Genomic DNA, 15,414 nt, shown 5'->3' with positions numbered 1-15,414 from the left:
TTTATTCTAAATATATCTTTCCTCCCCTTATATTTTTTATAGAAAATCTTTTTCTTCATGTCAAGATATGATTTCACCACATCTACTACAACCATCTTGTCATGGTTAACACCACCACCAACACATCACCATAGCCATTTACCATCACTATTGTTACTCCCACCATTGCAACCACAACCACCTTCACCATCATCTTAACTACAACCACCACCACCACTTCGTCATGATAACTACCACCATCATAGCCAACACCAGTACCGCAACCTTGCCACCAGCACAACCATCATATTGCAATAGCCATCACCACCATGACTTCCACCACCCCATGTCCATCATCACCATCGTCGCCACCACACTCACCATATGTAGCCACCACTTGACATGATCATTACCAACATTATCCCCACAACCATTAATGCCTCTATACCACCACCACAACCACTATCTCTATATTCCAACCACCAACATCAAACATGATGACCTACTGTTATTTCAAACATTATAAATTTGGAACTAATGAAAATACACATTAAATGAACTACTAAAAAGTACAAGAGAATTTATAGAAGTTTATAAAAATCTATAAAAACTCTACGATAAATTTTTAAAATTTTCATCAAAATTCATATGAAATTCAATCAAAGTATCTATGGAGTTTATGAACGTCAAATAAAATTCATAGACGACTCCTAATTACTTTGAAATCCAATAAAATCTTAGTCGAATAGACAAAGAGTAATTTGATTTTTGTTTTCATTTTTTGTCCATGTTGTGAGCATGAAAAGTGAAATATTTTTTTTGTGAAAGAATTCATATTTTTCAAGTAAGCATTAACACAATTTCATAACGCTCTTACTAACAGAGGAACTCGAGTACATGATGGTTACCGTGAGTTTCCGTATGACTTCGTAAAGTATTCGAAGTTCAAGTACTAATTTGAAATTGAAATGCCCCCAAAATTTGAGGGGTTTATGTAGCTAACCAAAAAAATGGTTTTTTTACTATCTAGTTTTTTCATCAAAATAGCACAAACCAGAGAAGGTGCAGGAACAGTTAAAATGTCACAATTCTCCATTGCAGAAGATATAGTTGTATATGCCATGCCTACTTACCGATTCGTGAGGATCTAATTAGTGAAATCCAACAGTTTAAGATGCGATGAAATTATATAATGTCGGATTTTGAATTTTGTGCAAACTAGATATAATAATCCGATGGATGATATTAAATCTACTTTATTTGATCCAATGGTCGGTTTGAGATGAAACCTTATATGTTGTGAGAATCTTATATTTTGTTCAAATACGTGATAAAGAAAACCCAACAATTCATATCAATTGTACTTTATGATCCAACGGTTTGTATTGGAGAGATTCATGACAGTGATGGAATGATTGTGGTTGTAGAGCATGAATCTGCTCCATTATGTCATATGCTAACAACATTTGTTTAACAAAACTTAATCTGACCATAAAAAAAACTTTGATTTGCATATTGACGCATAATGTTGATGATGTGTGTGAGAAATCTCGTTCTCTTTATAATTTAAACCTCGTTTTGATAAATTATTTCGGCCAATGAAGTTATTACAACCAATAATACACTAAAAATGTACAACAAATCTGACGTCTCAAAGTGCCGAGCATCTCCCTGCTGCTACTACCCTTACTTTCGTTCATCCCAACACAACCCCACTATACTTTGCCTTATACCAATTAGCACTAAGTTGAAAATCCAAAATCCAAAAATAAAAATAAAAGTTAAATTAAAAAAATAGTGGCAATAGAATATTAACGAATCATCACATACACACCCAAAATCAGCTAAAGCGGTACAATCCTAATCCTTCTTTTCTTTCTAAAAACCACAGATGCACATGTTCCTTCCTGCAACCCAATCATTCATTATCTGAGTGGTCCCCTTCTTTACAGCTAAACACAACACGTGACTGCACAGGTCAGCAGCAGCAGCAGCAGCCAAGTCACCCAGAATAATGTGACTTCTTTCCGTGTTCATCATGTCTTAAAAAAATCACCCAACTTACTCATACGGTGAGTATAATCAGTTTTATACAACTATGCGTCTATTTTTCTTATAATCGATCCGTCTTCAATTTCCCCAAAAGACCCATGTAGCTTTGAAATCAATCATCCAAAATGCTGATATGATTTTCAATAGACCCCATAGACATGAATTTAGGGTAATAATTTGTTTGGAGGCCACACGATGAGATTTCATTAGACCCTTAATTAACCATACTAGAGGAACTTAAATGATGATTAGGAGGAAACATTGAGGAGCTGTTCTTTTTCAGGAGTTGTTATGGTGTCTGAGGGTGTTGTTGGTGATTGAGCAACGTTCTCCATCTTCTTGAGGTTTTGTTGGTGATACACTTGCCTTAGCCTCTCTATTTCCCTCTTCAATGCTTCTTGATGAGCTGCATTTTTTTTTACCCAAAAAAAAAAAACCAAATATAATAAGGTTTAAATAATTTCATAAGTACATGTGATCACTTATGACAGCCCAACCCACATTATTAAAATTTTGCACATGAGAAGTACACATGTAAACACATGCCTATACGTTAGAGACCATTATTATATTACTTTATCCCTAATCACTTCTCTTCCCTCCTGAACTTGTATATAAAATAAAAATAAAAAAAAATAAAAATTCATACATCTTCATGGAGTTTACCTAACACCCCTTAAAAGAATATGAATAAAAATTCATACATTATTATGTATCACAGTTGTTGTGGACTGCATTTATAATTATAATTTGACCCATAAATGTGATCTATCTAACATTACTCGTATGTTCGTCCCACCACTCTAATATGATCCTCTTTTCTACTTTCAAAGTAGGAAGTGCCACATGATATGCATCATCTCCTTAATTTTCTTTCCTACTCTTAGCATGCATGGATGACCTTGAGGCTGCTTTGTGCTGTGCATTGATTGTTGGTTGGATCAAATAAGTCTCTTTATCCAATCTAGAGGTCTTTTTCCATTTTCATAGTTTTGAGTACCAAGCATAACCACCCTTTTATGGCTTGCAGCTCTTAATTTTATTTTTTTTCCTAACATGGCTGAGGGAATTAATTAGATCTCAGTACACCAGTATAAAAGTTGGTAGCTAGGAGCTGAACTGATTGAAGGACAATAATGGTCTTCATTCAAGATAAATTAAAATTGATAAAAATAAGTTTATTATAAAATTTGATATTTGGACACATGTGACCTAGATTGAAATTGATCTTAATTTTATATTTTTCCTATATATACAATCGATATATTAATCTAAATTAATCTAATCTACAGGAATAGGAACTCGAACTTGGGTGTAAAGGGGCCGACTCACTTGCCCTGACCAACTAGCCTAACATAGGTCTGCATATGCCAGGAACTTAAAACCCAAGTCCAAAATCATGATGTTTTGTTACAAAATAAAATGAACAAGATTCATATTACTAATTATGTAATTTTGTGAAGTTAAATAATTGATGATATAAAAGTGTAATTATATATACGTACCATCTTTGAAAATCTTATCCTGCGCCAATGCTGCAATTCTTTGTTTGAGAGCACTGTTGTCGACATTTAGCAGCAAGCGTTGATGGTCAAGAAACGCAACCCGCGGTGACAAAACTGAAACTTCAGCCTTCGTTTTGCAAATTGCAACCAAAAAGAAAGGAAAAAAAAGAGTCAGTAAAATTTAGTCTAATTAAATTAATTAATCAGCTAGTAATTAAGGTATAATTTCACAACGAAATTAATTAATTAAATTCAGAATTACATATTTAACCTACTTGTAGAGAGGTAACGCTGCGTTCGAGTTCTGATATGTATTGCAGCTTCCTCACCCGTGATCTTTGTGCAGATTGTCTGTTTGCCAAGATTCTAATGCAAACACAAAAACACGTAATTAAAAATTTAATTCAACATAATTTTTACAAAATTACAAAAGGGTAATTACGTTATTGGAAAATGACTCTGTGTTGCATGATTTACCTCTTGACCCTTTTTGGATCAATTTTCCTGTCATTGGACGTGCTCTTTGTTGTATCATTTGGATTTGGTTGTTCGCATTGGCTTTCCACCTCTTCAGATTCGTTCTTCAGCTGCTTGTGATGAGGCGCCTCCGCTTCTTTCTCGTCCTCATTAATGCTGTTATGGTCCGAAGGCGAGGACGGGTTCGAGGACGAGCCCGTGGGGCCGGCGGCGGCGGCAGCAGAGATTTCATCGGTTGTGAACATGGACATGAATTGTTCGTCGTCAAACCTATCAAACTCGTGGTTGTTGTTGGGGTGTGAACCATGCGGTGCACGGCATTCGTCCTGCATTGGTGCCTCGAGGAAGGTAATGGAGTCGCTGACCGATCTCCGGTGGGACCCCCGTCTCGCCGAAGAGAAGTCAATGAATTCATCAACCCAACAAGTGTTTTGAGATGCGGTGGCGGCGTTGACCGCTGGGGCATTTCCATTGGGTGCAAAATGGCCCATGGGAGGCATCTTTTGGTGAGAAAAGTCAGGCCAACTGGGTGTCATGCTTGGGATTTTTGGAGGTAATTGTGCCATAATGTACACAAATTAACCACAATCTCAATCAAACTTGGAATGTTAAAATGATTAAGAGAGAGAAAGGGAGGGAGAGGAGAGAGAGAGAGAGAGAGAATGAAAGAGAGGAGATGAGGGATATGAGTCTTGGAAGAAACCAAACAAAATTACAAGCTCCAACAAAGGCTCCTATATATATACCCAAAAAAAAAATACACACAAACCAGGGAATGTTGAAGGTTCAATCATGAATATTGTTGAGGAGAGGGGGTTAAGAAAGAAACCCACGAGACAACATGATTATATTTTGAGCTTCTTCTTTCATTTTTAATTTTTTTATTATTTATTTAATGAAATATTTTTTTCTCTCGATCTCTAATGTGCAGTGGGGTCACATGGGAGGGGAGGGATCGGACAGCTATCGCCAGCTGGGAGGAGGTTGGGGCTCAACGGTTTTACTGGAAAGTCGCCAGTACTAGTTTTAATAACTAGAGGAATCAGACACCACGTGCCCTCGTGCCCGTCTCTTTAGTGGGGGAGCTTATAATAATAACCTCATTATTTTTATTTTTTTTCTTTCTTTCTTTTTTGCATTTTGCATCCAAGGGAACATTCCGATGATGTACATGCACCACCCCCTCCACGTTTAACCTTGGCAGTCTCAATTCTGACCGTCTGATCCATCCACATGGGGTGGGGGAATGATTCATATAGTACCAAGTGCCAACCAACCCCCATTACTCGTCCTTGGATCAATAGTATCATGGCCATTTTTAGGAATTACTTGTCGTATTAAAAAATATTTTCTTTTGTAAATGTGAGTTAGGCCAGTCGATTATAACATCTCTGTGAATTTGGGATATTCACGTAAAATTTTACTCTAACGAGTCTTACTAACATACGTACGTAATCAATTAACCAAAGAAAGAAAACAAGAAAAACCATTCGCATTGAAGCTTCTTGGTGCGAGGGTTATGCACAGGAGGTGGACCCAGTATTATATTAGCAGTTGTAAGATAATCTTAATATATTAGTGGGATTAGGGGATTTGGGCATGATGCTTGAAGGAAAGGGTGGACAGAGAAACTGTAGGGAATCACGTCACAGCTCCCATGTGAATTGTTCGGATGGATGCTGTAATTAAGCTTCCTTTGCTTTGTCCCCAAACCATACCCACATGTAGCTATACGTCTTCTTCTTCATCTTCTTTTCTCTTTCTCTCTCCCTCTCTTTGTTTCGTGGTACCTTCCATCTGTACCTCAACTGGAATTTATATAGTTTTTAATGAGTAAGGATAAAATAAAAGTACTTGGGAGGCACTAATTATGATTAGAGGGGTGTTTAGAATATACATTAATTTGCCGCCTTTATCGAGGAAGTGCCTGCTATGTTCACGGATGTCGTACTTAGTTCATATGAAAAATGAACATGGTAGCTGTTACTTCATTTGCTCTCTCTCTCTCTCTCTCTCTCTCTCTCTCTCTCTGATGTACATGTATTATGTTATTGATTTGTTTACATAAAATCAACATATTTTAGTTAGTCCAATCTATGTGAGAGGTGTGATATCAGTAAATATGGTAATAATACAGTTTTATTCAAAGGTATATGTGATTGTTTATTTTGTTGTTCTTTTAAACATGGATATAGTAACATGGTATAGTTCTCAAAACCATTCTTTAAGAAATGGAATGAGTTGTAGATGTGAGTTATGTCAGTTGGTCAGTGTAATGATTCTGTTTCTCTATACCCAAGTTCGAATTCCCCTTTTTGCAGATAAGATTAATTTAGAGTAATTTTAGACTATTGCTTATATATAATTTTCGATGTGAGACTTTGTGCAAATCACTGTGGGGGCGATACATGTCCAAGGCTTAGGTACTGTAAGTTGAAGCTTTGATAGGATATTGCTGCATCGGAGGAAGATGTATCTTTCGGAAGCTGAGATCACAATGACATCATCAATGTTTAGATATTTTCCAGAAGTGTTTTCCCTTCGTCAGGCTATGGGTTTGGCTGTGCGCAAGTCCCCCAATGCCGAATGTGCTTGGTTGATTATGGTACAAATAGTAGTCCCATAAGTTGCTGATCAACAAGTGGCTTCTAGGTTGGAAACTTGTAAAATGCCGAATAATCAAACTGAGAGATTCGGCGTGACGGACGCCGTAGGTAGCCCCCAATCCCCCAAGTTTGCAAGTTAGGAATCGTTTCGGCAAAAAGGTAATTAGGCTAAACTGTGAAGTGAACATGGGGTAGGCAGCTAGATGATTGGCATAAGTCTTACCAAATGGGGAAGAGCGCATATCTTGCACAAAAGGTTCTCTTACGTGATTGGTAGTAGAGTGTGCGTGTCGCGCTAGGAGTTCTCCTCGACATGATCGGCACAGAGCCTATCGATTGGTAAAGGAGTGAGCGTGTCACACGAGGAGCTCTCCCTACACGATCATCACGGTGCTTATCGATCGACATGGGGTGATTTCGCCCATGTCACACGAGAGTCTCCTGCACGATTGACATGGTGCTTGCCGATTGGCATAGGGTGATTTTGCGTGTGTTGCGCGAGAGTCTCCAACACAGTTGGCGAGGTGATTGCTAATCGGCAGGGGGTGATTTCATGTGTGTCACATGACAGTCTCCCGCACGATTGGCACAGTGCTTGCTGATTGGTAGGGGTAACCGTGCTTGTCATGTGAGAGTCCCTTACAGGATCGGCATGGCCCTTGCGATTGGCGGGGTGACTTCGTGCTTGTCACTCGATAATCCCCTGCAAGATTAGCATGGGTCTTGCGATCGAAGGGGTTTGTCTTCACCCCGCCGAATCATGTAGAGATCGTCTGCCGAATACAAACAATCGGTCTGGATCCTGAAATGATCTAAGAAAATTTGCTTAAGACTATTGAAGGAGTTGACGATGTCGGGGTTCAGCCAATATAACCAATTTAGGGTAGCCTCACTGAGCGTGGAAGGAAAGAAGAGATACATGCCTTCATCACACAGGCTCTTGCACCCTAAGACGGATTGAAAGGAGTGGATATGGTTCAAAGGCAAGGTCTAAAATATCGATGGTATCGGAAATATTGGTAGTCCAAAAACACGAAAATTTCGATGGAAATATCGGAATATTATCGATATCTATAAAATTGAATAAAAACCACAGAAACTTTGAAGGATGTTTATTTAGTCAATTATCTATTAGTTTATCACAAAAAATTGGAAGGAAATGCATTGCATGATGGGTTTAACTGATTTAAGTTGATTATATAGCGAGCTGAAAAACACTGTGAGTGTAGAAAATATGTTGTAATTAATGAAAGAAGATTAAACACACCATAATCATTTATAATAATGATTTACTACAATATTTTACGCTTTATACATTGCATCGTAAGATACATGAGTGAATTAGTACCACATAGAATTTCTATAAGATTCAAATTTTCACTATCTTCATCATCTCTATGTGTAGAGTAAGTGCATTGTGAAGAGCAGTCATCAAATGATAAATCCTCAAAATAGTTTTGTATGTAATTGTTAACATGCCACCCATATGGATCCAAGATTGCTTGGCGTTGTCCATAAGCAAAATCATTTGAAGATTGGTGTAGACAAAGAAATTTTGGAGGAATAAATTCCATTAGATAAGAAAATAATTAGGTTCGGTGGATTAAATTGTGGGCCCCATAATATGCCCATGTGGCATACGACTCATCAAAATTGGATTAGTTGTCAAAGGTGACACGTGTCGACATTTGGCAGAGTGCATCAAACGGTTCAAAGTGAAGACAACTTAAAAGGAAGAATCTTCTGTGATTGACTTTAATTTAAATCAAATATTAATCAAGTCAATCAATCGAAGATAATTAGGTTAAATTGCCAAATTATCAGAATTGATTTTAAATCAAATCAAAATCCCACAAAGTAAGGACCTAAAGAAGGAAAGGTAGTTAGGTCAAACATCCTGTAGGAGCCTATAAATAAAAGGGCTCAAGACGAAGGAAAGGAGTTAGACAGGCCAAGCACTTAGAAGAAACAGAAAACTCTCTGCATTCTTTACTTCACTTTGGAAGAGCCACCAAGCACAACAAGTACGTGCCGGTTCCTCCACCCTAGAAAAATCCAATCCCCAAACAAGCCTTGTGTTACCCAATTGATCAAGATCAAGTCTCTACGACCCTTGTATAAAACACAAATTTTCTTTAAACACTTTGGAGATTGAATAAGAGGATTTAATACAGAGATTGTAACCCTAAATTTCATTAATACTAATATTATTTTGTACACGTGTTCTTGTATCATTTGTCGCAGGATTTTCGTGTTTACAAATTTGGCACACCCAGTGGGACCATCTCTGCCTCTCATCTCTTTTTCCAGTTCCAAGCTTAATCAATACACTGAAAACAATAGCTTCCAAGAAGATTCAAACCATTCTCTCGACGAGAGGCAAAAGCGTAAGCACCTCCTTCTCAAGCGGAGACTCTGCTGGGGTCGTCACCCGGAGCAAGGCCAAGGCGATATCCGCAACTTAACATGTCACTTCCATACCGACTCAAGCCAAGGCGAAAGATGTGAATTGAAGGCGTGAAACGGTTATCAATTTGGCCTCCTTAGGGGCAAAGAAGAATACCTCCCAAGCCGATAAGAGAAACTCTTGGAACGAAGAAAAGAGTTTTTCGAGCTCGAAGAATTCAAGAGAACGTTCACTCTCGTCTGTTTCAGATGTTGACTTGAGCACAGGCTCATACCATGGATCCTTGCCTGACGACCAATAGAAGAAGATTGCCATGCAACCCTCGACGTCCATAGGTTAGTCTTATCCTATGGCTAGAGCTGGCAAATGGGTCGTTTTTGCGGGTTACTGGTCGAAACACTAGACCCAAGCACGACCCGCACAAATTCGCGAATAACACGACACGACCCGTTATGGCTAATGGGTCGTTTTTCACCCGTTTCACCCATTTAAAAAATAACAATATTTTTTAACAAATTATTAAATGAAAACACCTCAAATTAGAGATATAATAAAAATAAAAATGAAATCCTTTAAATAAGTCTTACACATTACACATTGGCGAACAAAACAACTCTTAGACAATGTGAGTTTCAAATTAATCTCAATTCAAACAAGTTTTAAATAAAATGTTAAGGAGAAAAGGAACAAGTCTAGAGCCTCCACCATGAACCTAATCTCAAAACTTCAATCCTCCATGATCTCAAAATTGCAACTTTCACGTTTCACCAAATATGCAATCTCACTGTAAGGAAACAAAAAACACAACAGCCAAATATGAGAAAAAAATAAAATTATGGAGGGATACAATATGAATAAAATATCAATTATTTATTGTTACCTTTCATCAATCGTCAAGGGAAATACTATTGGAACATTGTCCTGATCTAGTCTCTTCACAAGTAAGATTGAAGATATCTTCAGTAAGGCTTTCCACTTCGGCACTTCCTTCATCTATTGCTAAGCATTGAAAAAACAAAAATTACAAAGAATTCACATAATGGAAAAACATAAAAGAAAAAAAAATAGCTGCTAGTATTAAGTTATATAAATATTACCTCCATTTCCAAAAGGCCAATCTCGAGTGCACAACAAAGTTTGAACAGTTTGAGGTAATAATGAACTACGATATTGACCTAATACTCTTCTGCCAATACAAAAAGCCGATTCCGATGCAATGGTAGAAATGGGAATTGTTAACACATCTCGAGCTAAATGTGAAAGTATTGGATAATGAAAATGCTCCATTTGCCACCAAGAAAGAACATCTATATCTTGCTTTCTATCTAGTCTTTCCTCATCCAAATTAATACTTATGCAATTCATTTTTCTTACATGAACTTGAACCATTTTTGAAACTATTATCAAAATCCTACACCATACAAAATCAAAACACAATTATTAGTTACATGCAAATATACAATATGAAAGAATACATAAATAAAATAATAAGAAATAATTTGAATTTACCTCAAGAATGATGTCTCCACCTTTATTGTGACTTGTTGTCTCATTCGTTGGAAAACTTGCATTAAGAAGAGGAGATAAAGTTTCCGTGTACACATGAAAAAGGGAAGTCAATGTGTCTATAACACCCTTGAATTCTCGAGAATCCTTACCGTGAAGCTTAGTATAAGCCCACTATACAAAATGCAACTTATAACGAGGATCCAAGATAATTACAATTGCAAGAATTAAACTGTACTCTGACCAATACTTCTCAAACTTCATGCTCATATTACTTCCTATCTTGTTCATGAAAATATCATCATCTTCCATGGTTGCCTTGATTTGGTGTTGGATTATGAAGATCTTAGGGAAGAATAAATTTGATGTGGGGTACTTTGTCCCAGAAAGTAAGCATGTCACTTCATAAAAATACCCCAAAAACTTGGAAATCTTCTCTACTTTAATCCACTCTTGGGGAGAAAGGCAACTACTAAAATTGAAATCAATCAACCCTAAATTAATAAATACACGATGATAGAAAAGTGCACTATCAAGCATGGTATAAGTTGAGTTCCATCTAGTAGGGACATCTTGTCTCAATCCTCTCTTACTACCCACAATCCCTACTTGTGCAACACAATCGTAGAATTTTTGTTTCCTTGCCTTGGATCCCTTTATATACTTGACACATTCTCGAATCTATGTCACTGAAGAATCAATTTCTTTAAGTCCATCTTGGACTATCAAGTTTAAAATGTGGCACAACAACACACATGAAAAAACTTACCACCCATCAATAGAAGAGATCTAAAGTTCAATTGATTCGTCAAAATATCAACAAAAGCAGTATTTGCAGAAGCATTATCAAGAGTAGTAGAAAACAACTTCTTCTCAATCCCCCACTCAGTTAACAATGTATTGATTTTTTCAGATAATGCAACACCAGAATGCGGAGGAGGCATATGACAAAAGTTGATAATTCTTTTATGTAATCTCCAATCTTTATCAACAAAGTGGGCAGTAAGAGCAAGATAACCATCAGTACATAGAGAGGTCCATAAATCTGATGTTAAACAAATTCTTCCCTGAACTGAGTTCAACAAACTCTGAAGTTTTTGTCTTTCACTTTTAAACATCCTCAACACACATGCCTTAATAGTATTTCTACAAGGCAACTTAATATCTGGCGAGACATAAGCAAACAAAGCCCTAACTCCCTCATATTCAGCAAAGCTAAAAGGCAAGTTATGTTTTATGATTGCCTCTATTAACAAGTTACGAAATTTGATATGATCAAATTTAGGGGAACGCAATCTAGATGATGACATAAGTAATTGTTTCACATCACCATGTGGTTTCTTAAGGCAATTTTTAGCATGATTCAACAAATTTCCAGTTCCACACCTACTATCACACACATAAATTGTCTCACAATTTTTACATTTAGCACGCCTTTTTTTATCTTCTCCAAGAGGCAATAAATCAAATGTTTCCCAAGCAGAAGATCTCAATTTTCTCTCACCAATATTGATGCCTCTAGGCTTTTTGCTTCTAGGGATTGACTCTTTATCTTCTACATTTGCAGCACTTGTATCCCCACCCATTGAAACATCAATAGACTCCTCATCTGTGAGTCTCATACCTTCGATACTCTCTGTAACATCCATGAGCTTCAAAAGAAAAAAAAAGGACATAAATTCAATATCAATTACAGTAATATAAAACTCACAGATGGAGTGTTTCAAGAATCAAAATAATAGCCTAGTGCGCAGCTAATCAATCATTATCATACCCATTGAATATCCAAAAAAAAACAAAAAAGAGAAGATAAAATACTTGTATAGAAAATCCATCATATCCACTAAGATATTTTATGATATCTCAATCTTGAGACATAAACAACATTGAATGAGTTTATTATACACATATTTGTATAGCAACATTGCCAAGACAAAAGTATAATAAATTCTTTGGTTTTCGAGTTGCAATTGATTGGTTTTTTTAATTAGCAAGTCTTCATCTAAACCAATAAATAAATCAAACAAAGAACATAGTGCATCAAGTTGATAAAATAGGCAGAAGCCACTAAACTAGTAAAGGACTGGATCAGTTGTTTTTTTTTAATCTATTCCCCAATTTGTATGAAATAAAGGATGCTTATTGAATGAATCAATGAATCTTAACTTGAGCCTACTTTGCTAAGAGAAAGACAGAAAAGGGAAAGACAGATGGCAGAAAGCAATCCTTCCAACTCAATTTGGTACTGATATAATTCATAAATGAAAATTAAAACTCTTAAATACTTGAGATTTTCATACCTTTTTGTTGGAGAAGAGGAAAGGTAAGTAGTTGATGTTGATGGTTTGGTTTGGATGTAGAGAGAAAGTGAGACTGTTTGTTTTTCTTGAGAGAAAGAGACAGAGAGTGGCGACGGCGTGAAAAGGGAATAACGAAACAGAAGCTTCAATTCAAGCTAGGTTAATTTTATAACAAAATTACAAAAATGCCGTTGCTCTTAACGGGTTAACAGGTGATTCGCGAAAAATCGGACACGACCCGTTGGCTTATTGGGTGAGTAACGGGTCCACAGTTTTCAACCCAACCCATTAAGCTCGACCCAAATAATGTTATTTTTGTGCGAATTAGTGTCGTGTTAACGGGTCGTGTCCGATATTGCCGGGTCTACCTATGGCCATGTAGGTCATGGTGGCAGGAACGATGTCTATTGAAGAATAGCTTGCCCATATGAGCGAAGCAGTGACAAAATTGACGAAGATGGTCAAAAAGAAAGATCCGCAGATTGCTTCCCTCATTAACAACTGGGAGGCACATCATGATAATAAGTCTGGTCAAGATGTGCACAAGGAAGGACCACATCATGAAGCTGAATCCAACGAGAAAGGATTGGGTCATGAAATAGAGTCGGGTAAGAAGTTGCAAGGAAAAGGCGACGCCGCCTTAGTGGGTTCTCTGTCAGTCCAAAAACTTCAGGACAAGATCGCGAACACCATCAGGGTTCAATACAGAGCTCCTTCCCGAGACACGCTCATATATTCCATGCCATACACCTGGAGGATAGATAACCTGCAGATGCTAATGGGATATCAACCTCCCAAATTTCAACAATTTGACGAAAAAAAGGGGGATGCTTGAGGACTTGCTTGAAAAAAATGTGATCGAATTGCCAGAATGTAAGCGGTCTAGGAGATGAACTGGGTTAGCAACTCTAAGTTTTGCAAGTACCATTGAATTGTCAGCCATCCAGTAGAGAAGTGCTTCGTGTTGAAGGAGCTAATTATGAAATTGGCTAGACAAGGAAGGATTGAGTTGGACATTGACGATAGTGCTTCTAACTCTTGGAAACGCAGCTTCGCATTCTCTTCATTAGTCAATCCCTCTTGTATGGCTATCCTTAGTGATGGAATTTGACTTTCTAAAGGCAAGACGGCTTCCAGGCCATACATAAACGAGTACAGTGTAGCCTGAATAGGCGTCCAGATGTCGTTTGATAAACTGTTCTGGAGCGAAGAAACATTGTGGTTTTGGAGAAGGACCAAGGTGTGCGACACGTGGATCGTCAAGGTCCACGGAGACGCGAATAAGTCTTGGCCGAAGCTCGTGGATACGATCTCTGCAATCCTTATAAACCTTGGTTGGGGAATGAGGCTGGTCCTTTGGGGTGAGATCTGGAGGGGGCTCGACTTGGTTGTTTCGGGATGAAGAAGACCTTCGCCTTTGTCAAGCGCTAAGTTAGGGCACTATGAAAGGAGATGGCTGGCTGGTTCGATAGGGTATGCTCGACACCTTGGGTAATGTCATGTTGGGCTAACTGGTGGCAAGGGTTCTCCCAATTACGCTTCAAGGCATGTCAGTCATGCTCCAATTCAATATTTTTTGTCCAAAGGTGGTCGTAGTTCTCCATGGTTTTGGAAACATCAGCATGGAGTTGCTCCACGTTAGCCTGAAGATCAACATCGGCAGAATGTTTCCTTCTAGAGGACTCTACATTAAGGGTGTGCTCAGTACCAAGGCTAGCTTTGTTTGGCATAACGGTCTGATGGGTGAAGGAGCCAGAAAGGCTAGTAGAGAAGTGAGATTTAGAAGTCAATTCCCACAGACAACGCCAATCTGTTGATGTTCAAATCTTGTTTCAACTTTAGATAATGAAGTATAGGGTCTTCAACGAAGATGGAAATGTGTAGATCTTCAGTAGGGAGACTTTCGGTAGATAGATTGACATGCATAAGAGGGACAAAGGAAGCAGTCGTCAAGCTTTGGGCATCGGTGTGGTACTTGCCAAAGGCTCTCTAATACTTAAGTCAACAAGTGCGGGAGACACTAATGGGTGAAGGAGCCAGGAAAGGCTAGTAGAGAAGTGAGATTTAGAAGTCAATTCCCACAGACAACGCCAATCTGTTGATGTTCAAATCTTGTTTCAACTTTAGATAATGAAGTATAGGGTCTTCAACGAAGATGGAAATGTGTAGATCTTCAGTAGGGAGACTTTCGGTAGATAGATTGACATGCATAAGAGGGACAAAGGAAGCAGTCGTCAAGCTTTGGGCATCGGTGTGGTACTTGCCAAAGGCTCTCTAATACTTAAGTCAACAAGTGCGGGAGACACAGTACTTTTGACAGAGTAATAGTAAAAGTGAAAGGTAGTTACTTTTTTACCTAGGCACTATTCCCCTTTTATAAAGGAATGGAAGTGAGTATTTGCACAAAGTTTCGATGCAGAACTTCATAAATCACTGTGAGGGCGACATGTATCCAAGGCTTAGGTTCTGTAAGTGAAGCTTCAGCAACCTCGACAGGCTATTGCCATATCGAAGGAAGATGTATCTTTGATAACTGAGATCATGATGACATCATTAGTGTTTAGTGATTTTCTAGAAGTATT

General features: G+C 37.8%; 1 protein-coding gene across 1 annotated transcript; it reads right to left on the bottom strand.

The window, feature by feature from the left end:
- Positions 1-1,568: 1,568 nt before the first annotated feature.
- On the bottom strand, positions 1,569-4,881 carry LOC103328508 (basic leucine zipper 34). Its single transcript, XM_008230905.3, has 4 exons — positions 4,014-4,881; positions 3,812-3,902; positions 3,537-3,663; positions 1,569-2,437 (listed from the first exon to the last, which is right to left on the bottom strand). Exons 1-4 carry the CDS (start codon positions 4,577-4,579, stop codon positions 2,280-2,282), a joined length of 942 nt encoding a protein of 313 aa, XP_008229127.2. The 5' UTR covers positions 4,580-4,881; the 3' UTR covers positions 1,569-2,279.
- Positions 4,882-15,414: the final 10,533 nt, after the last annotated feature.

The sequence above is a fragment of the Prunus mume genome, linkage group LG4 (assembly GCF_029339155.1).
Source record: "Prunus mume cultivar Tortuosa linkage group LG4, ASM2933915v1, whole genome shotgun sequence".
NCBI classification, from domain to species: Eukaryota; Viridiplantae; Streptophyta; class Magnoliopsida; order Rosales; family Rosaceae; genus Prunus; species Prunus mume.
This window is presented reverse-complemented; position numbering and strand designations above follow the sequence as displayed.